The sequence below is a fragment of the Rhea americana genome, unplaced genomic scaffold (assembly GCF_003343005.1).
Source record: "Rhea americana isolate MKP2758 unplaced genomic scaffold, rheAme1 scaffold_429, whole genome shotgun sequence".
In the NCBI taxonomy this organism is placed as follows: Eukaryota; Metazoa; Chordata; class Aves; order Rheiformes; family Rheidae; genus Rhea; species Rhea americana.
Window position 1 is genome coordinate 111927 of NW_028186567.1, and position 25877 is coordinate 137803.

At 46.2% G+C, this 25877-nt stretch overlaps 1 protein-coding gene across 6 annotated transcripts in view; it reads left to right on the top strand.

Moving 5' to 3' along the window:
• The window catches only part of GATAD2B (GATA zinc finger domain containing 2B), a 49690-nt gene that overhangs the window by 18571 nt on the left and 5242 nt on the right, over positions 1–25877 (top strand). For 4 of the 6 annotated variants that reach the window (XM_085315378.1, XM_085315379.1, XM_085315377.1 and 1 more), the window contains 8 exons: positions 9150–9479; positions 15898–16027; positions 16303–16434; positions 16802–16933; positions 19778–19948; positions 22059–22374; positions 24268–24470; positions 25621–25731. In XM_085315378.1, coding sequence (XP_085171504.1) covers positions 9151–9479; positions 15898–16027; positions 16303–16434; positions 16802–16933; positions 19778–19948; positions 22059–22374; positions 24268–24470; positions 25621–25731 — 1524 coding nt within the window. In that variant the 5' untranslated portion in view covers position 9150. Of the gene's footprint in view, positions 1–3198; positions 3211–8472; positions 8489–9149; positions 9480–15897; positions 16028–16302; positions 16435–16801; positions 16934–19777; positions 19949–22058; positions 22375–24267; positions 24471–25620; positions 25732–25877 lie in introns of those variants that run through there. The other 2 variants (XM_085315380.1, XM_085315381.1) reach the window with 2 other exon arrangements.

Below are 25877 nucleotides of genomic sequence, written 5' to 3' on the forward strand. Positions count from 1 at the left end.
GTGTGTGTGTACACATGCATTGCTTCTGCAGTCTCTGGTCCCAGTGGGGTTTAATCCATTTGGCTGTGTAGTTCCTGTTGGTGAACTGGAGCAAAGTCTTGTATGCTGTAGTCTGAAATTGAGGCTAAAGTTGGAAGCAATGCGGAGACACTGATTTGGGCTGAGAGTCTGGCACTCCTCAAGTGGTAGAAGGGAGACTTTTGCTATGGGGTGTCTCGCTCTGCCTCCCCTGGGTTGCCTCTGCTGCATGCTTAGTCTGCTTCGATAGCRTGAAGCAGCAAAAATACTTGGATTTACTGAGTGTTGCAGTCTCGTTTACTACATGTATGTCCGTGGCTGAAGGATTGGTGACTGAAACCTGTTCTCATCTATTTGGAAATTAGGGGCTTCTCTACCCTTCCAAACAGTGTCACTCAGTCAGCAGTGCCTGAGTTTTTGGAARTGATGTTGCTGTATGTTTCTGTGCTTTCTTCTGTATTACGCTTGGGAGAAAAAAATTAAAAAAAAAWGGTGCCCTGTTCTTCCCAGGCATTGTTAAGGTGTTGTAGGCTTTGCACGTAGATGAATTTATGCTTACTGCACTTGGGAAGAGCAGAAACCAATCTTTTACAAAATACTCCTTCTCAAAATGTTTAAGATGCTTCCAGTCTCCTGAAATTACTGTAGAGTCCTGTCTATAGTTAYGTTCTGTTCTCACTTCTCTATTAATGGCATTGGCAGTTGTCCTTTACCACCACTTCCTACTCAGAGTTTTCAGATAACGTTTTCAAAGGACTGTACAAACTTTTTCCTCATTTGAGTGTTGCTGTGTTTCTTCTGGTACTAATCCCCTTTCTCTTTTACGTGAAGGTTCAACCAAACCATAATGACCTGCTTGCTTGTGGATTTTTGCTCCTATATGTATATGGACATATACATACTCATAAATGTGTGTGTATAATACATTTACACATACTCCATCGCTTCCATAAAATGTTCGGTGTTATCCGGGTCTGACTATTGCATTGTCRTGCAGAGTGGGGTTAGTGGTATGATGTTATGAGAGCCCAAACCAGCCTCCTGGAMAAGTAATTTGTGTAGATAAACTATCCAGAACAACTTCTTGCTACTGCTCTCRCTCTCTTTGTAAGAGTGGACAATTCAGTGTGTATTAGTGGTCTCCTTGTGTCCTGTGGAACACTGCAAGTGCCCTGAACCAGGGGAGGGCTGAAAGATGTGCTTGTGGCGCTGGCCCAGCTGACCTTCTTGAAGGCCCAAGCACTGTCTTCTCCACTTACCTGGCCTCGTGCTGCCAGGGCCGGGCATCCACAGTGATGCAACTGTCCAAAGTTGTCTCATTAACCCTGTCTGTGCATCTGCTGCTTATAAAGGTGACTCCTTACCTGAATGGTAAAGGAACAAGAAGAAAAATAAACGTGAGATCTGTATATAGCATATTTCCCTTGGCTCCGCGTTGCACTGCAAACGGGTCCCGTGGACGTGCTGCCCGGCCGGTGACGTGGCGCTTGTTGCTGAGGCCTTGYGGCTTCCCTCTATGGAAGATCAGTGACTTCCTGAGGAACGGTGCAAGGGCCAGCCTCTGGTTTGTGCTTTTATTCTCCGTCACGGATGCTCGCGTTCCCTGCCTGGGAGGCAGGAGTTCAGGTAGGCAGCCCTGCTGTTTGAGGGCTGGCGGCGACGTCTGTGCGACAGCTCTGCTCATAGTAACTCCTTGTGCTGCTTGAGTAAGGATGACTAAGAGAGGTGGAAACTGCTTGTTATTGGGTGGGGGAGGGACTGGTGAGACCTTGTGTCACTGGAAACACGTGGCCAGGGAATTTTTTTCCTTTAAAAAATGTCAGRCTTCGTCTGTTGGAGAGTCCGTCTTACCTCTGATGCCCATGACTGCGGCCAGTATAAACAGCTTCGCAGGAAGGCACCAGTAACATTGCCAAAAGTATTTTGGAGTGCTCTGCAAAGCAAAGGCTTTCGTCCGTGCTAGTTTAGAGAGGAGGCAAATTTGAGATTCCTCATAGTGTAGAGTTGGTAGAGGGGAAAAAAGAAGAAAGAGGAAATTATTTGCTTTGCTCAGCTTGGGGATGGAGCAGCAGAGAGCATCCTGCCTGCAGCAACGCCTCGATCTTGGCTGATGCATGCTTCATGGGATGGATGGTCCTGCATGGCTGACGGGCATCTGGATGAGTGGAAAGCCAAGACCTCGAAGTCCTGCAGTGGAAGGTGTCTCAGCTTCCTACTGTGGCTTCTGGATGTCCTGGCCTTGTCCTCAGCTTCTCTCTACCAGTTTGTGGACCCTTGGATAAGAAGGAAATGCAGGTTGCTCCTTGCAGTCTGGATCATATTCAAAGGTATAAATTGGAAAATTACTCCCTATTTTTTCTGTGCCTGCAAACACTGATCTGAAGCTTCACTCTCTGCCCTTAGAGAGGTTGGGCAATGCTCGTTCCTACAGGAGATCATTGATAACATGCCTTTTTGTTCTGTAAAGTTTTCTTTCTGGGTGTTGTYGGTAGACAGGATGGCAGGGGCTGTCAAGCATAGATGTTTTAATGGTTCTCTTTCAGCTTTGTGTGTGAGTTTATTAATTGGAGCCCATCAGTTAGTTCTAGAGAGTCTGAGTTTTGGGTAATGATGTGGTTGGTCATGAAGGACTCAAGGAAAGCAAAGGTGTGAGTTAACAAAATGAAGGAGCCCTGAAAAGAGTGTGTGRTGGAGTTGTGGTGTCCTGGAGCTGCAGCTTCACTGAATAAGCTGAAGTTGAAGCTAACTTTTGCTATTGCTGCCAACTTTCTGTTGCTAATCTTCATCAAGTAAATCTAAGAATGACACTTAATCTGTACAGCCTTATATAGATTGCACGTTAAGAATTGTGTATAACTAGTCCCTAGATACAGTTGCTTCTCTAGTATAATATTCGTTTTTTAGCTGAACTCACTTGTTCCAACCTTTAAAATAGTGTTGTGTGTGTGTGTTTTTTCTCTTTTTGCATGGTGTGTGCAATTGTGGGTGCTGTATCAAATATAAATAGTAAATTGGGCTGCTGTTTTGTTTGTCTGACCATGGAAAACCTGTATTTCTAGCACCAGAGAAGTGAAACTGCCTAAAGCTAAAAGAACGTATAGAAGAGAACATGATGCTGAAACTGATTGCCTTGCCGCTTACTGTGCTGAACACAGCTGAATGACCCGCACCTCTGCACAGGCTGGCTCCTTGGTGGGTCTCTGCGTACTAGGCCACTGGATGTGCGCTTCAGCCMGAATTTGCTTAGCTTGGCTCCTCCTGCTTCTCCCCTCACCCGTAAATCTGCCAGCTGCTATTGCGTTTTTGTACTGAACTGCCATGCAGAACAAGGCAATATTCTGCTTGGTATCTAACGCACTTGTGGGGACACTGTGAGAAGCTAGATGAGTTGTAGAGGCTGAAAACGAGTGAAGCTAAGGCTCAAGGTGGCAGGGAATGCAGAGAGGAAGGCTCCTGTGCTTRTAAGCTAGGAAGGGTTGTGCAAACCAGCTGGTGCTAGATGACAACAGAGCGGAGAAGTAGTTCTGGAGTTAGACTGGGTGACAATATTTGGCATATAATGAAGTGTAAGATGTGGGATCCTGAAGCCTTTACGTAAGGAAGTTACAGTAGGTAGAGAACAATGATGATGCCATTACAGTTTTGTGAGGCTTGTTTTCCAGGTTTGCCTTCTAGGAATCTGAGCAAAAAGCCCTTTTGGAGCAATTTTTCCTTCAACTTCCTGGGAGGGGGAAGGACATGGCCAATCTTGTTTTGCATGCTCTCCAACTTAAGATGTTGCTTTTCATGTAGTTTTTCTTGAGGAGGGAGTGTAGTCGGTGCCTTGGGAGGAGGATTGATGGTAAGCAAAAAAAGAGCAAATGGGTCATGGTTAGGAGGAGGAGTAGACTCGGGAGGTGAGACTCGCTGTCAGTACTTGCTACGCCTCTAGACTTCTGCCCTGCGCCTTTGCAGCCCGAGCTGAGCATGGTGCCTTGTCTTCTCCTCTAGCCTCCTTCTCCTGAGGAGTCCTTTAACTTCTGAGTGTTGGTTCTAAACTGACACTSGCATTTTCTAGGTAGTTGCTAAGCCTGTTCACCTGCAGAGGTGCAATTGGAGATAATTACAGTCTGTATCAAGTCAGAAACAAAACATGTCTTGTAGCGCTTTTGTTTTCCCTTGGGGATTTTGCCACCACTTGAGAAGTTTGTTTTGATTTCTTTTTTTAATTTTATTTATTTATTTATTTATTTTCATACAAAAGTTCCTTTAGGAAAATGAAATGGAGAGCCTGCTTCTTTGGATGTGCAAGAACTCTGGAAGTGATTTATTGGAAGTGATTTATTGGAGGATTGCTAGAGTAGGTGGCAGGAGCTGGGTCTGAATCATCCGGTTTGTGTTACTGTGTTGATGAAGATGTGCTCCATTGCCTCTTGTCATTCAGGTGTGACTCGAATGCAAGCATGTTGTCTAATGCAGCTGAATGGGATTTGAAGTATCTGCATGTACATCCCCTTAGAGTGGTCCTGTTCCTGTCCAACTTAGCTGATTTCTTTTGAAAGGCCTCTAAAGTTCAGAGGGGAGGAATTCTGCTGTTGCTGTAGTTTGTAATTCCAGATTACTGATAAAGAGCTAGCTCTTCAATAGCCAGTCCTTGGATTCAAAATCACTCATAAGTCAAACTGGAGAGGTTTAATCTCTGTTTTTAATTTGGGTTACTTTGACACAAAGCAGACGAGTACTGAAGTTCCTAACTGTCTGACCTTCAGACTTGTTAAATAGCCAGTGGTTTAAAGAATTCCTATCGATTTCTGCTAATTTTGGATCAAGTGAAGCACTCTTTTCTGGCTTGCCCTTTTCTGCAGTTCAGTTAAGGAAAGGGGAAGATGTTCTGGAAATTCCTAGGACTTCTAGTAAAGCTGCAGTTTCTGCCCCCCCTACATCCCTTCCCCCATCCTCACGACCRAGTGTTAACACTGAAGGGCCCCATTCAATAAAGAATCTGAAGCCTAATTTAATTTTTATTGAATCCGGCTGAAAGTGCATGCTCCTTACCAAGCCTGGTACATCTCCTCTTGAAAGGATTAAATAGTTACAGTACCTATTTCTGATGATAGAGGTTTTGATTTCTTTCTTCCAAAGAAGCCACTTATTTTAAAGAGGAGGCCTTTTTGAAACCCTTGAGATACTGTCTACTCACGTCTTTGCAAGCAGGGGTTTGTTCCTGGCATGCTAAGTTTCTTTCCTTCCATAGCAAGTGGGTGTCTGTATGGTAACTGATACTGTCAAAATGCAGCTGACTGTTGGCCATAGGGTTTCATTTCAGTGCTTGTAGGCCAAAACATTGATCTCCCACTTCTGAGGTGTTCCAGCTGAGTTCCAGGTCCCACGACACAGCGTTTCCTTAACTTGCCAAAAGGTAAACTGCTATTTCTGTTACTCCAAGAGTGGGTCAAAGCAAAGCTGGAAAATTACAGGAAAGCTGCGTGTTTTGGGGATGTGGTAGCACTCTTGTGATAGAGCAGGATTATTAGATCTGTGTAAAAGAGGTACACCAAAACTCACTTTGCCCAACTCTGAAATGATGGAAAAGGTAGGCTGCCTGCGCCAGCCCTTTCCTCTTGGGAACAGGAGATGGAAAGGAGACCTGACTTGCTCAGGAAAAGTGTCGTTCTTGTACAGTGGTACTGTGTTCCCTTTGTGGACTTGCTGGTGGCAGCATTGCTTTTGACACGTGCTCCAGCTGAGCTGGAGGCTCTGGAGAAGACACCTGGCTGCTGTGCTGCAGCAGCATGGCTCTTTGCTCCATTGCATGACACAAGCACTGGGATGAACACGTGCTAACCACCCTTCCCGTCCTGAGACCTGCACTGGAGTCTGGCCACTGCCGAGCCTAGCTTGAGCGCTGTAACTCATGAGAGCACCTGTGCTGTTTGGGACAGGTACTCCCAGTACCTCCATTGCTGGCTTCGTTTCATTCACAGACTTTGATTTGTGAGAGGTGGTATGCTCCGCGCCTCCTGTGCTCTTGCAGACAGCRCTTTACAACTTCCTTATACTTAAAGGTGCACGGAGGCAGCTCCAGAATAGCAGTTACTCACAGGTAATTTCATTCTGTTTTCCCATGTAGCAGTTCAAACTGACAGTGTCTGAGGTAGATCTTTAAAGGAAACAAACAGCTCTTCCAGTGTTTCAAGGCTGTGCTTCAGCTTGCTTAAATAACCATCTCCAAAGGGCTGTTGTTCTTTCTGAAACACCATCAAAGCACAGTGAAAATTATAATCTGCAGAACAGGAGAACTCACTTTTTGACCACAGCAATCAAGTGTCTGTCTATGACAACATCATGGAAAAGAGACACCTCGAGGTGCAGACGTGGCCTTAAACTTTTTCTTTTTTTTTTTAACGGGTGATTTCTTACGACACTCCAGTGTGTTTTTTTTCTTGCATAGGTATGTCTTGCTGCCCTTCTGATGTCCAGAAACAGACCTTTGTGTCTTCAGGAAGTCTGACTCTCCTCTGTGCACTCTAGCATTGTTTTATTTTTCTGCTTGCCAGCAAATATTATGGCTATATTTGTCTTAGTGCCAGAACATGTGACATGAAATATCTATGTGCATGAAGCAGTGCAAGGTTTTTGAGTACCAAGACATAATTCAGTGAAATTGCTTCAGATTGCTTGTCAGTTAAGGTRGTATCAACTTTCCTATGCTGTGTGTGTTTTAACAGTACATCCAGTTTACATGCCAATGTGGAGCCCATTTAATAGAGATGATAGGGCTTTTCAATAGGAAAGTGCCTGCAGAGTGACTTTACTCATGGCTGGCTGTGTCATTATCTAGGGAAGCTTGTTTAATATGTCCTAAAGCAAATAGTGAAGGCTGCAGCTCTAAGTGACAGCTGGTTAGGAAGTATGTATGCTCCCTTTCTATGCTTCAGCCTTTGGCTGCCAAGTATCTGGACTTCTTACTCYTTACCTTCTTTCGTCTCCCAAGAGTGTTAAGTGGAGGAAGCTATCATGGAGGCCCTTTCGTTGCCGCATTAATTGGAGCAAGGTGTTTTCCCGGCAGCTGGCTCCAAACTGTAGTGCTGGGTGCAAGGAGGGTTCTTGCTCTCCTGTGGTTCTTAAATAACCCACCAGCACTCACATCTTCAATTTAACCCGGGGGTCAATTGTTGGGATGGGAGAGCAGAGACACATTTTGTGAGTCTTCCAGAGCACTTCCTGAGCTTGTCTGTGCTTGCCTTTCTATATTTGGTTACAGTATACATGAATTCTCCTTGCAGAGAGACTAGACTGTTGAGTAGGAAGACATCTAAGGTGTTGACCCTTAATATGGCAACCTGTCTTGAGATCAGACCAGTGCCAGAGGGTTGACTGGATTTTTTTTCCTGTTGTATTGCAGATTTTCACTTGTTTTCTTGCTGCCTAAGGTGACCGTACCCCATCGTTAAGATTAATGCTTCTGTGGCGCAGCTTGTATCCCTGAAACCCTATCACTGCCTTGATGCTGTAGCTGAACTTGTGTGAGGGCTGTACTTTTAATTGCGTATAATTATAGGGATTTTATAGCTGATCCAGAACAATATCGTCTTGGCAGAAATTTGGCTTTGTGAGTTTTTTTATCTTGTGAGTTATTTGAAGCCAGATTTAGTAATGGCTGTAAGCTCCACCTTAAAAGAGTATGTAGTAGCAGAGATGACTGAGATTTGGGTGCTTCGRCATCATCTTTTTGTTCAGAGCGTGCAAACATTAATAATAAAGTGATTGGAAATGAGACTAACTGTGTGAACTAATCTCTTTCCCTGYGCTGTATATAGCTGCCTTGGCATCGTGTTACAGTGCGCCCAAGTAATTGGGCTCCCTCTGGCAGCTGCCAGAGATCTCAAAATGTCTGAGTCTTCAGGCCTGCGYTGGTAGCCTGGCACCGAGGAGGGCACTCGGGGGCACACGTTCAGCTCGTTCTGTATTGTCTGTCTTGTGTATTTAGCAAAATGTTTGTCTCTGCAGCTTGCTTCTTTCTGTGTGCTGTGCACCACTGTAAGCTGCTAGCACGCAGAACTCGGTGGAAAAAGTTGTCACTAYTCTCACCATTCCTTCTTTCTATACTTGCTCTAAGTCTCTGCGTGGTTTGTCATCACCCCCCACCCCAGTCTGTTCGTCAGTAAGCAAAGACCCCCCTGAGCTGGTGGGTCTGAGCAGCCCGTCAGAAATGGGCCCTGTTTGCAGGTGGAGATCTCTTGACTTTCTCGGAACTAGCTTCTTGGCAGCCTGGCCGCGGGGAGGTGAGGTTATGATAGGCCCTGCGACTCGCCCCCCCACCCTGCACATCTGTTAGCCGCGGGGCACTGCTGCACCTGGAGGAGAGGCAGGCTGTCAGTGGGGGGAGCAAGCGGGTAAGAGCGGGTGGGGACCCTCTTGGTGTGTGAAACTAGTGAGAAGGTGCCTTGCATTCCTTACAGACTAGCAGGATCGCTTACCTGAAGAGCAGGTGACTACAGAAAAATGGCATGGCAGGGGGTTTTCTTTAGTTTAAAGAGGAAAAGTTGGCTGCCTGCCTCTCRTTAGAGGAAGATTTGAAATATTTGGCCCTCATCTGAGGAGCTTTTTTCAAAGAAAAAAGCATTTTGTCCCTCCCCACCACCAGAACCCCCTAAAATCTGATTTCCTTCACAGCACAGGCTGTGTGTCTGAATGATTTTAGTGTTTTTCAGCTTCTCTTTCTGGTAAGTCTTACTGTGCAGCAGCCAGCCGCCTTTTAATGTCGACTGAGGGATTGTGTCTCTGTTGTCAGGGGCTCCAGGGTGCTCTCACCATTCCGGTGTGTGCAGTTAATCTACACTGCTTGGGAAACTCCCTGTCTGGCTGGTTCAGGATTGGGAACAAAAGCACACAACGTGCTGTTAACAGGTTAATGCATGCACACGCGTGGGAGGTCAGTGCTCCAGGTGCCGCATCAGTGGTACACCCTTCCTGAGAAAGGAGAGCATAGAGGTCCACGCAGGCCGGGGGATGAAGCTGCATGGGGAATGCCCATGCGCAGCTCTGCTCTTTGTCAAGATGTTATGTATGAGTTAGAATAGGTCCGCTACAGCTGCTTTCTGTTTGTCATGATACTGATTTTTATTCTTTTGCTAACCTCTGCCCTGCAGGATGGACAGAATGACAGAAGATGCTTTACGCCTGAACCTCTTAAAACGGAGCTTGGACCAAGCAGATGACCGGGATGATGTCCTGGCAAAAAGATTGAAAATGGAAGGACATGAGGCGATGGAACGCCTGAAGATGCTGGCACTGCTGAAGAGGAAAGACCTCTCAGGCATTGATGTGCCCCATGAGCTCCCAGTAAAACAGGATGGTGTGAAAGTCTATGAAGAAAAGCTGAATGGGAGCCTTAGGCCCCATGGAGATGGCAGAACTGCAGGGAGGCCAGGGAAGGAAAACATTAATGATGAGCCAGTGGATATGAGTGCAAGGAGAAGGTAAGCACTRGATCACTAGAGTTTGCAGCTAGCATATTATTAATCCTCTTTTCAGCCAGATGTGAGATCCCAAGTCAGAAATTAAATCAAYATTTCATGGTCCTGGAGACTCGGGAGAGTCTTCCTGGTATCTTGATGTCTGTGAGGTGCCTYTGGCTGAAATCTGACCAACAGAGGCTGCTATCCCAATAGAGTTTCTCTGGAAACATTCAGCACTGTACTTGTATTGTTTTTACTTCTGCTATCGTTCTTATTCTACCCCCAAAACAGATGGATGTTGTTTCTTCTCTTTCTTTATCCATGCGTTTAGTATGGTAAGTTTAAAATGGTTGGGTGGTAGCAACATAACCCCTGCCAGTGAGTGCGAAGGAGGAGGCATCCCACTCCAGTAAAAGTTTTTTTATTAACATCTACAAAAGTGACAGCTAAAGTCCTTTATTTAGCTGGCAGCCTAATGCAAGTGCATGGACAATCRCTCTCAAAGCTGACCCTGGCTGGGCTAGTGACTCTGAGAGGAAGAAGTAATTATTTTTCCCTGCTGAGCTTGAGACTGCTCATGAAAAGCAATTGCCTGAGTTATCAAGTGCTAGTGAGTTATGTCTGTTTCTGGGAGAAGCATTGGTATTCCTTGTGTTCTCTGTATTTGCATCCATCTGATGCACAGTGCACACACCTGATTTTTATCATGAGTGAACTCTAGCTACTTCTTCAATCAACACCTGCAGTCATGTTCTGTGCAAAGGAGTGCAAGTTTGTAGAGCCATAAGGAGAACTTGTGCTATGCAGCATTAATGCGTTCTGCCTCTTTGTTTTTGTTTTGCTTCTCTTTGAAGGGAGAAAGAAACAAATGTTAAATTACTTTGTTTTTCTACTTGATTTGGATACTGACTCAATCTAGACTTGGCAAACAGGCTAAGCAACTGAAYGGAGGAGTCCTACTTGAACTAAGCACAGTGTTGGACCTTCCTGTGATGTTTTCTTGRTACTTTAAATGAATGACAGCACTTTGAGGAACCAGATGCTTGYAGTGACTTGGAGTGAAGTGTGTTTAAAAGAGGCAGTAGTAGYTCCTTTGCAGAGATGCAACCTGCAGTGACAGAAGCATTTTTTTGCAGGCCAGTCAGATGCCAGTGTCCCAGCTGGCTGGATATATCTTTGCATGTGGTCTGGAAGGTTGGCTTCTTTAGCAGAAATGCTTTACATGTTAGGGCAGGATTAATTCCTCTTCATAGCTCCTTTAAAGATGCCTTGTTTAGTGAAAGGACAGGTGTTGCCAGCATTGTTTGTTCTCAGTCTCTTTTCTTCAAGTTGAAAGGAACTGTATTGTGATTCTGGAAAACTTAAGTTGTCTTGATTGCTATATTGTATGGGTTTTTTTTTTTTGTCTTGATGGTAGCTTTTGGATAAAGATGGTGTGCTTTCTGAATGTCTGGGGGCTCCTTTCCTAACTGGAAAGGAGCCTACCTAACTGTGCAGGTGGTAGAAGGGGGCTTTGAAGGCAAAGATTTTCTGCTGTTGCAGCATGTGGGTACATCCTAGCGTATTGTATGTTATAGAGGATTAATGCCTTCATTGACACTTACTTATTTGTCAAATTCTGGCTTGTAGAGAATCAGAAGTGGTGAAGARATCTGAAGTTCCAGAAATGGGGAGGAGAATATCGCTTATATTTTTCTTTAATGAAAATATGTGGCTTAACTCAGTCCAGTTGCCTGTGCCATTGGTTTAGCCTCTTAAAATGTGGTGAACTGTATGTGGTCAGGCGGAAACATTGTTGTAGTATTCCACGGCGTGATACTTGTGCACTCGTGGAAGCATTCAGATAAAAGCAACACCCTTCTTGAGCATGCAAGGTTTATTCATGTCCTGTTGCAAGTGTAATGTTGTGATGGTGCACTTGTAAAAAGTGCAGTTCTCCAAAGCGGCCCTGCAGGAGCAATGGCCAGATGTGAGCGTGTTGCGCAGTCTTGCTGTCCTGCTAAGCTGCACCTTTGCGCATAGCTGGTCTGTTCACTTAAGGTTAGTGTTGTTCTGCAGTTCGAAGGCGAGGGTGGCCAGTGTGGCCTGGTGAAGGTGGACCCAGGAATCGCGAGTTCCTGTCGCAGCTCTCTGGCTCGCTTGCTTTGCAGCTTTTGTTTGAGACTGAGTGTGTGCAATGCAGGTAACATTCAGTCACTTCACACATGTTTTTAGGCTAGAGGTGTTAAATGGGGGTAGGAATGGAGATGGCTCTGAGTAAGTTACTACATGGATTTTCTTCCTCCTGAAGAAATAACGAGCAGGCCTCTGGCATGGAGGAGCACTGTCTGTGTGCTGACTTCACGCCTAAAATTGTTCAGTTGAGTTGCTTCAATGTTGTACAAGAAGCAGAGAATCTAGTCAGACGCTGGAATTGGACATAGATACGTGCCACRTGGAAGGCAGCCATGTTGTCTTGGGTCAAATTCTTGAAATCCTGAATTTCTCATAAAATATATTGTTTCAAGGAAAAGTTGGGGATGAAAGATTTAACCATGAGAAGACGGCTGCCTTCAGAAATAAGTGGTGTTTCCAATTCAATCAGCCTTAAGAAGAGGGAGAAGAAAGCTGCCAGAAGTTTTGAAATAACTTAGCATGAAAGTGTCTAGCAATAGAAATTTGATTTGGTAATATTTGACTTTGCTAAGCAGTCATTATATGATATGATAATATACTGATCTTATATGATAAGGGGTCATTATGCTAGAGGAGCTCTCTTGGGGAAGGTGCTTTTCACCTTTGTCTGCCTCTTGCATCATCAGTGTAGCTTTTCTTCCAGTAGTTTTGTTGTAATTATGCCCTTGCCTTGACAAAAGTAAATAAAACAATGCTGACATATCCAGCAGCTCTTTGCAGATGGCCCTGTTTTCTCCTGTCTGGCTTTAATGTTGGCTCTTTTTGTCAAYGGAATGTAAATAAAACAGCCCAGACCTATCTCAGTGCTTGTCCAAAATACTCACCAGAAGCAGTAGTGGCAGCCTGCATTTAGGCAAGGTCTGAACTAAAATGCAGATCTTGATTGCTCTGGGCATACTTGAGATGCGCCCAGAGATGGAAGGGGACTCTCCAGGAGCAAGAAAAACTGTTGTAGGTGGAGGCAGCCATGAAGTGTGGATAGGCTCTTTAACAGCTCCCCAACGTGTCACACTGCCAGCGTTCTCTCTCGTAGAGGGAGCTGTGGCTGGAGCTGAACGAGGTGCTAGAGGTGGCCTTGGAGCTGGCGGCTGCCAGGTAACATGCAGGTTTTGTCCGGCAAGGGCTCTGGTCAGGTTCAGGTCACTGCATTGGCATGGCGAGTCTGAGGTGTCGGTGGCTTTACTCAACAAAAAGCTCAGTGTTTAATCAGCTTTAGCCCGWCTCTTCCAAGTCTTGTGGCAGTTTTGGGTGTTGTCGCTCAAAGCAAGCACGTCCGAGATCCACATCAAAACACGCAGTTTCGTACTAGCGACTGCCCCGCGTGATGCAGCACTGTGCGCAAAGCCCTGGCTGTTGTGAGTCGCGATCGGCCGTGAAGGGAGAAGGGACCTTTGGTGCTAGCAGAAGCCTGACGTGGTTTATTTTTGACCTATAACACTTGGAATACCASAGAGCCTCTTGTCCAAACCCTTGGTCATCAAGTATTGACACTTGAAACCTGATCTGGGGAATGGTCGCTGCRAGATCCCCTGGGATATTCGGTTGATTGCGAGGGTGAATTCGTTTCAGAGCAGTTTCGTGTGTAGATGGACCATAAGCAATCATTTGGAAGTAGGCATTTGGGGTAGCTAGGAGCAGGATCCCACTAAAGCACCATTGGGGATGGACAACTCGAGGGCTGTCTCGTGTTCGTCACGGAGGAGCTCTTGTTCTCAGCTGGCTGAATGTGAAAGTCTCGATGCAGATTCGTTTGCCTGGTCTGGATTGCGTTGACTTTATCTGCATAGGCTGTTCTGGGCCTTCTCTGCCAACTGTGCTGCTAGGGCACAGGCTGTGCAGCCAGCTAGAAATTCAGTCAGGAGCTGTCAGAAGCAAGTGTCCCTTGCTTAGAGGTGTGCCCCGAGGCTTGCACCCAGAGACGGCGTCTTGGACAGGCCAGCTGCGGGGAACCGAGGGGGACTGGCAAGCCATAAGGCACAAACAGATTGCAGGAATGAGCCGGGCAGGCGGCGCGTGCAGCACGCAAGGTTTTGAACACCAGAAGCTTTGTTCTTAACTACGCGAGGTGACTGAACGCGTATAAAATATGGAGGCAGATTGTGAAACACGTCCTCCTGCTCTGCACAGCTCTCCAGCTCCTTGGTTGCTGAGGCGTGGTCCAKCTTTCTGTCTGTCCGTGCTGCTCGSCGAGTGGCAACCATTCAGGCTGGGGTTGGCCATGGCCTCTGCCTCTCTGGGAGGCACCAGCTTTCCTCCTGCCTCTGCAGAGCTGAGGAATTGTTCCCACAGCTCCGCAGAGGGAGCAGCAGTTCAGAAGCTCCTGGTTTGGATCGTGTACGCAGTGTCCTTAGGGTACTGAAATAAGATTTATAAAAGAGGAGGATATCCAGTGATCAAAAGATGCTATGTTCATATGACACTTTAGGTCTGTAATGGCCCACAAAGAGGTTATTGAGGACTCTAAAATAATATGTGTAGGAATATCATGCAGAGCAGTGTCCCCAGTTCTTTKGGGCTCAGCAAAGTGGTTTTGTGCTTTTTTTGTTGTTGTTTTAGTTTTTGTGGATGCTTTGGAACCATGTTGCTGGGGGCATTTCCCTGGATGAGCAGCCACCCACAGACTCTTTTGCACCAATGGAATTTGCAGTGGACAAACCACCCTCATCTTACAGGGCTTATTAACTCTGCTGGAGCTGGCAGAGAGCTTGTCTTAGCACAGTAAATCTTGTGGACATCGCTTGTCGTGACTGTAGCACGCAGAGCAGCAAAGGTTGCTTCCAAACTTGCTCATCCAGCAGCATCGGAGATGTGCAGGAGTGAGAGCAAACCAGTCTTGAATGTCTTCTCCTGTCCCAGACTGGACTTTGTGCTCTGGCTGTTCAGGACGGTCAGGCCTGTACTGCTAACACAAAACTTAAAAACTTTACTGTCTGCCACCTTTGACAAGTTCTTTATGAGAAATGAGGGGTGAGCTGGTCAGTAGGGACAGGGAGGAGGAGGCAGCTAAGCAACGCTGATGCTCAGAAGGGCCTACAAAGGCRGCTGCAGTGGTGAGAAGCTGAAGCTGCTGAGCGGTCTTGCTGAACTGCTGCTACACCAAGGGCTCTGCGAAGCCAGCTAGCTGTGCGGGATGCGATTCTTGCTTGGGGCAGAGCTTTCTATAACTTTTGCATAAAAGCCTCTGTGAGCCATGTGTTTGGCTCTTAATATCCTGTCTGAATTCAAAGCCTTCAGAGTAGTCAAACCTGGGAATTTGGATCCAGCTTCGTACTTCCGTCTGAGTTTTCAAAGCTAGGAGTTTCAGATAAGATAATCTGTGCATCTCTTCCCTCCCCCTGCAGCCTCAAACCAAAGACCTTCCAGCTACTCTGCAGAGCGATAAGTCTGTCTGCCTCTGTGGCAACATGCCTGATACCTTTATAGCTACGGTTACTGCTTATACTGGGCTATTTAGCATTTTTCCAAGGCTCTCCAAGCACTATTGCGTTAAACTGGTGATAGTTAAAGGGTTTYTATTAGTGTCTCCTTACTCTGAATGATGCCACAATGAAGGATGCAGTGCTTGGATATTGCTGGATGACAGCATTGATTTTCCAGTGATGAGCTGTTGTAGCTGCTGCTCCTATCATCTACTGATTTCTAGGTCACAGTTCAATTGGATCTTTTGATTCTGTGCAGGATATTTTTTCAGATTTTTTCCTTTACAGATGACCTTTTGAAATAGAATTGTGTTAATATGGTTTTGGAATATTTACATTTTTGTTAAACTGAGAACGTACACCATTCTTATCTCAAGCATCGTGCAAGTAGTGGTGATCTCTTTGAGTAAGTACAAACAATAACAGGCAAAAGTATCCATGCAGTTATGCTTGCCCGTTCTCTCTTATCTCAGCACCTGGTTGCAGTTGTCTCTTCTTATTTGGTTACTATATAGCTTGTTATTAACACATGGATAGACCTGTCTCAGAAAGGGTTTGTATCACATGTTTGATTACCTTGCACTTAGAGCAGTCCACCTTTTATCCTGGTGAAGAAAACATTTTGAATGAGCTTTTTCCATTCCAGCTATGGTTGCTTGTGAGCAGTTTTTCCTTCTCTGAAGCTGGGGGGGTTGGGGTCGCTCATGTTTGTCGTCTCAGCAGATGTAAATAGAAGTGCCAAACTCCAGTGTGGATCAGTGGCGGAGGGGAGTTTCCAACTCCAAGGTTTGCTGTTCATGCTTTGATGTTGTGGCTCATTCTTTTTTCTTTGTTTTGTTATGCAGTGACCAGGACAGGGGTCGATTAACCCCTTCACCAGATATAATTGTCCTCTCTGATAATGAGGCCTCCAGTCCCCGTTCCAGCTCTCGTATGGAAGAAAGACTTAAGGCAGCAAATCTTGAAATGTTTAAGGTAAGGAATTTCTCAGTTGCTCTCAGGAAGAGTGACAGTTGCTACAGAGGGGAGCCCTTCCACTGTGAAGGGAGTGCTTTCAAGGGACTCGGGTGCTAAGGGGGCTTTCTGAACAACACAGTGGCTTCTGACCATGATGGTCCAGCCATTATGGTCCAGTTGTATTTAGTACAAATTCCTGGCTCGTTCGATGCTTCCTGATGCTCTCTTGCTACCAATCCATGGCAGCATGTTTCAGTTTGGTATGTTTTGAATGATTTTCTGGGTGTTTGCAGGGCAAAAGCATAGAGGAGCGACAGCAGCTTATCAAACAGCTTCGGGATGAATTACGACTGGAGGAGGCCAGACTTGTGTTGCTGAAGAAACTGAGGCAAAGTCAGCTGCAAAAGGAGAATGTGGTGCAGAAGGTGAAGCTCTGAGCAGCATCATTTGGGGCTGGACTGTGGGTGGTAGCTACTTAGGCTTGTGAAAGGCTGTTAGCAGACCCATGCCAAAGACTCGCTCTGTTGGTGTTGGGCCTTCTTTTACTCCATTGTTTTTAGTAGGCACTTGTTCTGATGCCAGTGAGTGATATTACTGTAGTGTGGCTGTAGCAAATCCATAGCCTAGCCCAGCTTGCTGACCTTGAGGTCGGCTGAGAGGGTAAATTTGTGCAGCTCTGAAGTATTAGTATTTGATTTATCATTGATTAGGCTAGTCAGCATTGGGTCTGTCAATGGATTTCTTTCCTGAGCACTATGTGTTGATGCTGGTATTCATTCTCTCCCAATCTAGACTCCTGTTGTCCAGAATGCAGCGTCTATTGTCCAGCCATCTCCTGCTCATGTGGGACAGCAGGGACTGTCCAAGCTTCCCTCCAGGCCTGGAGCTCAGGGGGTTGAGCCTCAGAACTTAAGAACATTACAGGTGAGCCTTCCTGATGTTATTTTCTGTTAATGCAGCCTTTTTGTTTAAAGGACTATAATTCTGCTTGGTGCATGCATAATGCTGCACATTTGTGTCTGCACAATTGAAATGAATGCATCTGTTGCATTCAAGTCAGTTGTCCCAACTGACTGAGATCCTTTTTCCAAGAGGAAGATAAAAGTTGGTGATTCTCAATTCTCTAAATAGAACAGTCTGTCTTGTGTGGTCACAAAGCCACGGAAGTAAAAGCAGTAACCACTGTTAGAGACCAGATAACTAGATTAGGCTGCAGTCCTGATGTTTTACAGTTGATATGGGAAAATCTCTTTACAGGTAAAGTAGTTTTCAAAGCTGATGATCTGAGACTGAGGCATATCCTTGATACTTTGTGCCTGTCCCAGATTTTTCCCCTTTTGGTTTCATAATGCATGATGTGAATGTGGTGGTCTGGTTGGTACTCTGCCACTTCAGAAGTGGTAGCTTTTCAGTAGAGAAGTTTGGAGGTTAATACTGTCAATAATGCAGGGTCACGTGAGATGAAAGGGGTTAATTTGTTGAAAAGGTGATGGTGATAACCCTGAAAAAAGTTGTCTGCTGCTTGATAATGCATACAAAGTGCCAGTTGTGGGCTTACAGGAAGAAAGTTTTAGCTTGCACTTAGCAGCAGAACAAGTGGTCAGCAGAACTGTGTTTTGAGACAGTGCAGGATGGCCAGAGGAAGATGGTGAAGAAAAATGCAAACAAAACATGCAATTGAAATGTTTACCTTCTTTGGGAAAGTACTATAGACAAAGCAGGGTGCTGTCTGACACGGATACCTTTCTGTATGTGTGCTGGAAGAATGCTAATTCTAGATGTCACAGTTGTTTAATGTTGCACAGATAAACAAAAAGCCAACGGTATGAGCTCACTGGAAGGAGGGCACTCAGTGTGCRTGTGGAGTGCGGTGTTTACGCTAATGAGTGATAGAGATTTTTTTTTTCTTGGCACTTCATCCAGCTCTGCTGTAAGGCATGGAGTTCTTTGCCATCTTGAGGCTCTCTCTCCTACCCCCTCCCCAAGTATTCCTGTTTGCTAGCTGATAACTTCAGGCGAAACAGCCCTGCTCTGTTGGAGGTGCTCTTGAATCTGGGTTGAATGCACACTCCTTCAGGAGGAAGCCCTGCGTGCTGCTCTAGGCATGCATTCCTCATAGCCTGGTCAAGGTGGCTGCTTAAAAAGTGCCCTTAGACTGGGGTTGCCTTGAGTAGCTACAGGATCTAAAACTATTTGCAAAGTTGCACTTTGCTCTTTGCCTGCACTGGGTTGGAGGTAGCGTGGTGTGTTCCCTGTCGTTAGACCCCGTTCAGGTTTGGACTTGAGCAGGAGATGAACTGTAGTGGTTTGCCTTGGCAGAGCCCTAGCAAGATTCTCAACCTGAATGAATGTCTTCAGTGGAAAAGCAGAGCTCCAGAGCATTGCAAAATGCACTTTAGTCTTTTATCAGGAGACTGGCAGTTGCCTTTCTTTGATTGTGTGTTAGAATATACAAAGTTCCAGGGATGCGCTTGGGAAGCAGCAATCCATCAGATGCTGGCAGAGAGCTAGGAAGATGGTGTCTGGGAAGCATGTGAAGTAATCGAGGTGATACTCCAGTGTCTAACTGCCTGTAGCTTTCTCTCGTGCTTTTGCTAAAGACTTCCATTTTGATCTTACTGATCATTTACTCCCCTGTTAACCATCTCTTTTGTTTGGGACATTTGTTTTCTTTGCTATGGCAACGATTCTGGGGTCAAGTCTATTGTGACTTCGCAGTGGGATCAGACTGGTAAAGGAAATGAGCTTTAATGAAGGAGGAAATACATTGTTTGCACAGTCTTTGTGAAAGTTCTCTTGTGTGTGACAATGAGGACCTTCATGAAGAACAAGTAGGAAAAAAAATGTTAGCCATGAGATGTTTAAAATTTTAAGATTTTTTTGACAAAAAGTTCTAGTCTTTCTGCCTGATGTTTTCCTTTTTGAACCATTATGGTGATGTTCAGAAATGTGAAGAACTTGTTCTGAGCCATGTATATTACGTGAAGCATGGGCAGGTCTCCTGGTCTCAATCTGTGGTCAGTTGGCTGTAATCATTGTATCATATTTTTGACTATGTGATTTTCACACTGCAATTCAAGATTTATAATGTATCTCTGTGTTCCTCTACTGAAGGCAAAACCCATCTTCCTGTTAGTTGGAAGTCTTTAATCGTTTTGCTCTCAGTTCAGGCACCATTGCAAGCATTGTGAATTCTAGCACTTGCTTTTAATCTTTTAATAGCTTTTGTGTAGCTGGCAAACTACCTGCTTTTTTTTTCTTCTTCTTCTTGCCTTTTTTTTGCCTTTTTTTCCTCTTCCTCTTCTCCTTGCATTTTTACATATTGATCAAATGAACTTGGTTTGTTTTTAATGCAGAGGGTTTGAAATGTAGGCCATGGAAGTGTGTCTTGGGATGCTTCAGGAGATGAAAATTCTCAGCCTAGACCATGGAGGTCCTGTTTCTAGTAAGCTGGTTGGCTACTTGGAAGTGATTGTTTCCAAGTATCATTGCATGAAATTCCAACCTCTTTACAAAAAATATGAGTATGTTAATCTGAGAAGCCCTTGTTACAGGCAAAATGGAACAAGGTTATTTAAATAACAATTAGATGAAAAATTGTGTTCAGTTCTTCAAGTGGTATCTCAGTAGGCCACGCTGCAAGGTAACTTGGATTACAGATTATTGGAAATGCTCAGTTGTTGCAGAACCAGATCAGGGAACTAAAAATCCTGGTTTGACTCGAGACTTTCTTTCTCTTTTCCTATTTCTTGTTTCCTTTCTTAACAGGGTCACAGTGTCATTAGGTCTGCCACAAATACGACTCTGCCCCATATGCTTATGTCACAGCGTGTGATTGCTCCCAACCCTGCCCAATTACAAGGGCAGCGTGTTCCTCCTAAACCTGGCCTCATCCGCACTACAACTCCAAGCATGAATCCAGCCATCAACTACCAACCGGTAGGTTACTTCTGCTGCCAGTTTTGGTCTTAGTTGCATGGTGGGTAGGTACGAAAGGAAAAGAGGAAGGGCCTTATGAGTCTGATTAATTCTATGGAGATGTTCAGAGCTCAGAACAAAGACATTAGAGTGAAGCTTGCAGATGGAAATATATCTGAAGCGTAGACAAAGACAAATGTTCATTGAAAGAATGGAACAATAAATAAATGAAAAACTTCCTATTGTGGAGCTGCCAGCTACCAAAGTGATTGTTCATCAAAACTAAACACAAGACTAGTCTCCTGCTGAAATGACAGTTCTGAAGACCCTAGTGAAGCGGTGAATAGTTACGAGAAGGTCTAGTTGCTCTGTCTGTAGGTGTGTAGTCAGTAGTGTGTCAGTAATGAGTTGTGGGGTTTCTTTTTATGCTTCTGACAGAAGTGTGCAGTAAACTCCTTGCCATCTGGGAGCAGGACACTTAAAACTATTCTTTTACTTTCAAAAGTCAGACCATTTAAGACTGTGAATGGAGAGGAATAGTATTTTCTAGTTCTAGCACTGGCCGCCTCAATGCTGCATAGAGCCATAAAATTTTTCTCTTGCGTTACTCTTTCCTGTTGCTTGTTCATCCAGGAATTGTGCTTGCCCCGTTGCCCCGTTACTGTCCTGAGAGCTTGCTTCTGGGCCTGAGCATACTGACTTGTTTCCTGGGATGTGTTTCCCTCTTCTCTGTTAGTCTTTGTTCCTTGTCCCAGGCTGTAACGTTTGTCTGAGATGCCTCATGTTCACATAGGGCCAGGTTAACAACCACTGTCGATTCCTGTTAAGGTTAGTTAAATGGCTTAAGAGCTAGCTAATTTGTCCCAACAATGGTATAGTACAAACTTGTAACTTGTACGAACTCGTATAGTACAAAATTATAAACGGGACTATACAACAATTCAGAAGTCTTGCATCTAAACAGCTATCAAACAAATCTAATTACATGTTTGATTGATAAACTTGTTTTTAAGTTCATTGGTGTTAATTTATCATCTTTTTGTTTAAGTCTGCATCAGTTACCCCTGATCAGCTCTGCCATTATTTTGCCTGCTCCTATGTCAGGTTAACTGGTTTAGGATTAGTTTGGTTGTCTGCCTCTTCTTCCCAATTAGCAAAGCATTAGCAGTATTCTATTCAGTCAGGTTCCCCCCCCACCACCACTTTCTAATCTTTTATGTATTGTTCTTGATCACCATGAGGTTGTCGCCTCAGCCTTGGTAATTGACACTGTTTGAATTGCTGAGTGAATTTGTGGCTGTTTGGGATTTTCCCCTTTGCATGCACTAAAATGTTCATACCCCAAGAAATAGGCAGGATACATGAAAGGCAGGCAGCAGCCGTGTCGGTGCTTACATAGGTTGCAGGCTGATGGCTTCGTTTCACAAAAGACTACGGAAGCTGCATCATCAGGTCAGCAGAAGTCTGTGTGCTTTGTTACTGTCATGTGCCAGAGGAATCCAGGGACTGAGAATCCAAACGAACGGAGGATGCAGAAGAAAGCTACTGGAAATGGAAGAGGAGGGAATTGGCACATTCTGAGCACCTGTGTGGGAGGGGATGGACACCATCTGGCAGTGGGGATGCTGCTTGGGTGTGTGCCAGATCAATGAAGCAAAAGGTGGAGGAGCATAACTTGACAGTGAACAATGGTGCCAGCAAGTGAATCACAGCGCTTGGTGCTGCCTACACGCCACACGAGGCTGACGCTGGGTCCTGAGCGCCGGCCCAGGCTGGGCTCTGTACACGCATTCCCTAACAGTTGAACTCCTTTGGCTGCTCTGGATGCCGAGTCTCTTCTGTGCTGATTTTATTGCATCCCAGGTCCTTGACTCCCTGGCATCAGTGTTGCTGATGACTTTATTGTAGAGCCCGAGGCGTACTCCCTGCTCTTGGATCCTCGCATAGCTCCTGTCTCCCTAAGTCCCCTTGGTAATGTTCGTGGGCAGAAGGGGGATTGTAAGAAAGCTATCTGGCTTCTCCAAGCTACCTTTCATATCTCAGCCATAGCAAGGGACAATATTGAGCACAAGTCTCTCTTCTGGCATAGATGTCAGACTTGTATTAATCCTCATCTCCTCTTTCCCTGCAGCAATCAAGTTCTTCTGTTCCTTGCCAGCGTACGTCGTCTTCAGCCATCTATATGAATCTTGCCTCTCACATCCAGCCTGGCACTGTGAACAGGGTGTCGTCTCCACTCCCCAGCCCCAGTGCTCTGAATGATGCTGCCAATTCGCAGGCAGCTGCCAAGCTTGCCCTGCGCAAGCAGCTGGAAAAGACACTGCTGGAGATTCCACCCCCAAAGCCGCCTGCACCCCTGCTTCACTTCCTGCCCAGCGCAGCCAACAGCGAGTTCATCTACATGGTGGGGCTGGAGGAGGTAGTACAAAGTGTTATCGACAGCCAAGGTAAGCTCTGGGGAGATGAAGTGGTGAGCTTTCTCTGCTGCTGAGACCAYACGTAGTCCTGCTGTCAGACCTCTGCGTTCTGTTTTGACACTGACAATGCAATATCATGTCATCTCTTTTGAATCCCCTCTGTTGCTTTGCAAAACACTCAAATCTGTGGCTCAGGCTGTAAAGAGAATGGTTTCTRTTCTTGCATAGCTCTGGACTCTTCCTTCTTGCTGCAGTTTTTTCCAATCTAACAGTATGGTCATCTCTGCCACGAGGGAGCTGTGCGACTGCTGACCCCTGCGGGCATGGAGCCTGTCTGACGGCACTRTGCTGCCTGGCTCTGCCAGCTAGGAGCGTGGGGAGAGCCTCTCCCAGCAGCAGCCTTGATGTGTGGAGCCTGCAGCCAGCTCCAGGAGCAGCCGGTGCCCTGGGGCTCGTGGGGCAGCACAGCCTGCCTCGCTGGAGCTGCGCCCTAGGGAGGGGTCTTCGGGCAGCTCCCTCTCCCTGGATGTTTTGGAGCTGAAATGCAAAATTGTGGAAGCCCTGCTGAGCCGTGATTGCTCAGAGATGCCCTGTCTGGCCGCTGCTCCTGCCCCTGCAAAAGGGGCTCTCGCGAGCAGCCTGCCTGCTGCAGTGCCGCCTCCTGAAACACGGTTTGAACAGCACCTCGCCCTGGCGCCCGTTACCATGGGAACGGGAAGAGTAGCCGGTGGCCGAGTTGTAGGAACTTGGTTATGTAAATTCCCCGGTGGCATTTTGGGGACAACATCTCCCGCAGAGAAGGGAGGAGAGGCTGTGAAGCAGCCGTGGTGGGTGCCCAGGGATGAGGCTTCCAGGGTAACAGTGCTCTGGACAGGAGGCTCCTTACAACAGTCCCCCAGTGAGATTTACCGTGCCAGGGCTGCGCTGTGACTGCTGTTACTGCTGCTGAACTACTGCTGTGGAGCTAACAGCTCTCAGCTGGATTTTGGAGGATTTTAGCCCTTGGAAACCCCACCAGCGCTCACCTTGCTGCTCTGTTGGCATTGTAACCTCCCAGCTAAGCKGGACTGAGTCTCTGCTCTTTCACTTTTATTCCAGCACAGAATAATTGAGGTGAAGGGATCTCTGGTCCAATCCCATGCTCAAAGCAGGGCCATCTTCAAAGGAAGGGGCAGGTTGCTGAGGGCCTGCTCTCCCTCCTTTCCCCCCCCCCCCCAGTCTCAGTGTCAAACCGTGCTTTGTGAATGATTGGGGTTTTTTGCATCCAGTTAGTATTTCCCTTGCTTCAGCTTGTGGCTGCTGCCTCTTGTCCTTTCGCTTGTCCTTTCGTGTTGCTCTGAAAAGAGCCTGGCTCTGTCTTCTCCACACCTTGCAGAAGACCACAGTTAGCTTCYTCCTTTAACCTTCTCTTCTTTGGGCTAAAGAAATGCTGTCAGCCTCTCCTTGTATGTTATGTGCCCCAGCTTTCTGGCCATCCTGGTGGCCCTTCAGTGTCCTCTCTCCAGTTTGTAAACATCCCTTTTGTACTGGGAGTGCAAACTTGGACATAGCACTCCAAGCACAGCTTCAGATGGGCTGAGTAGAGGGGAATAATCTCTTCTCTTAATTGTTTGGTGCTCTCTTGCTGATATACCGCCCACTGTGTAGTTAACCTTCTCTGCTGCAGGCATGCACTGCAGACCTATCTCCTGACTAGCAGGACCCCCAGCTCCTTTTTTTGTAGAGCTGCTCCCCATCTACTTGGTCCCCAGATTTTGCTGCACCCCATGGTTGTTCTGTCTCTGGTGTAGGACTGCTCATGTTTCTCTCCGTAGACACAGAGCTGTGTTATTCCAGCTCTTGCCCACAGTGAGTTGAAGTGAAGCTGTCCTGAGAGAATCTGTTTATATGTTGGCCTTAACTCTGCTTTATGGTGACTTTCAGGGAAAAGCTGTGCATCCCTCCTGCGTGTGGAGCCCTTTGTCTGTGCTCAGTGCCGCACTGACTTCACCCCTCACTGGAAGCAGGAGAAAAATGGGAAGATCCTGTGTGAGCAATGCATGACTTCCAATCAGAAGAAGGCACTGAAGGCAGAGCACACCAACCGACTGAAGAACGCCTTTGTGAAAGCTTTGCAGCAGGAGCAGGCAAGTACACAGCCCTTCCAGCTGCATGGCAGAACACGCTTGCTCCAGGAAAGCCTGGGTAGTCTCCAGAGGAGCCAGCCTGAACGTGGGTTCCCAGATCTGCTGCTCCTGTCCCTTTGGGTGCCTCCAAACAGCTGTGTGCAGCTCTTCAGTATGCTGTGGTGATTTGGGTTCCTCTTGCATTGGTGTGGGGAGTTTCAGTTCTCCATTAGGATGCCCAGCCTTGGTACAGCATGTAAAGCTTTTAACAGATGCGATGCAATGCTGGCGCTAACTGTCAAGCAGCGCTCGCTCCTGCGGTGAGTGAAGCATTGCAAGAGTGGCTGCTCCTTTCCCTTTGTGTGTGTGGTATGTTTTCCCCGCTGGATTTGTAACTCATTCCATTGACAGCAGTAGGAGGCCGAGTGGGTTGAAAACTGAGTCAGGACAGCTGGCTTCTGTTCCTACTTTTGCCACGGACTTCCTGGAACTCTCAGGAAGTCACTTAACCACTTGCTGCCTGTTCACTTGTCTGTAAAACTGGGGGAATCTGATAAATTGATGTTGGAGAAGGTGTTCAGAAGCTGTAGGATATCACAGGAATAAACCCAAAATCATCATTTGTGAACTATGAAAACTAAATGTGAAGTGGAATCTGACTGCTGACAAATAGGACAGGCCTGTTTTGGAGTAAGAAGAGTCATTATCTTTGGGCTGTATGTAGCAAGAGAGTGCAGAGATAAAAAGCTGTTCATGTTGGCTGTAGCAAGACCACAATTCCAGTAACACCTTGGAAAAGCAACAGAGTTTTAAGTGGGTATCAAGACTTCAAATAAACCAGTGATTGCACAGTATGAGTAGGACAGGCTGTGGGAGGAACCTACTTTCACCTTCTCCTAAAATACTACCTGCTATAATCTGTGTCAGTGTCTTGTTGGTCTGTTCATGGCASCAGAGGGGTCAGCTCCGACTTGGTTGGTACAGGTGGGAATTGATGTATGATTCCTAACTCCCTGCATTGCTATTGCAGGAGTTCGAATCTCACCAGAAAGGTTGTGGATATGRAGGAGAAAGTGGTCATTTCTGGGGCAAGGCTGTTTCTAACAGCAGAGGAGTGAGGTCTAACCAGACTCTGCTGCTTGCACCTCTAAAATGCATCTGTTTCTTTCAGGAGATTGAGCAGAGGCTACAGCAGCAGGCAGCCTTGTCTCCCACTGCAGCTCCTGCTGTATCCAGTGTCAGCAAACAGGAGAACATCATGAGGCACCACACGCTCCGGCAGGTGAGCAGCGTGCGCTCCTAACTGAGGCTCCCAGCCAAGGCAGGAGCATGAGTTGCCCTGTTTGTAGGCCAAAAGCATTCTTCTGGTTCAGATCTGGATGGACACRGTGAGAGCTCTGTGCAGAGAAGGGAGGCTTTGAGCATCTT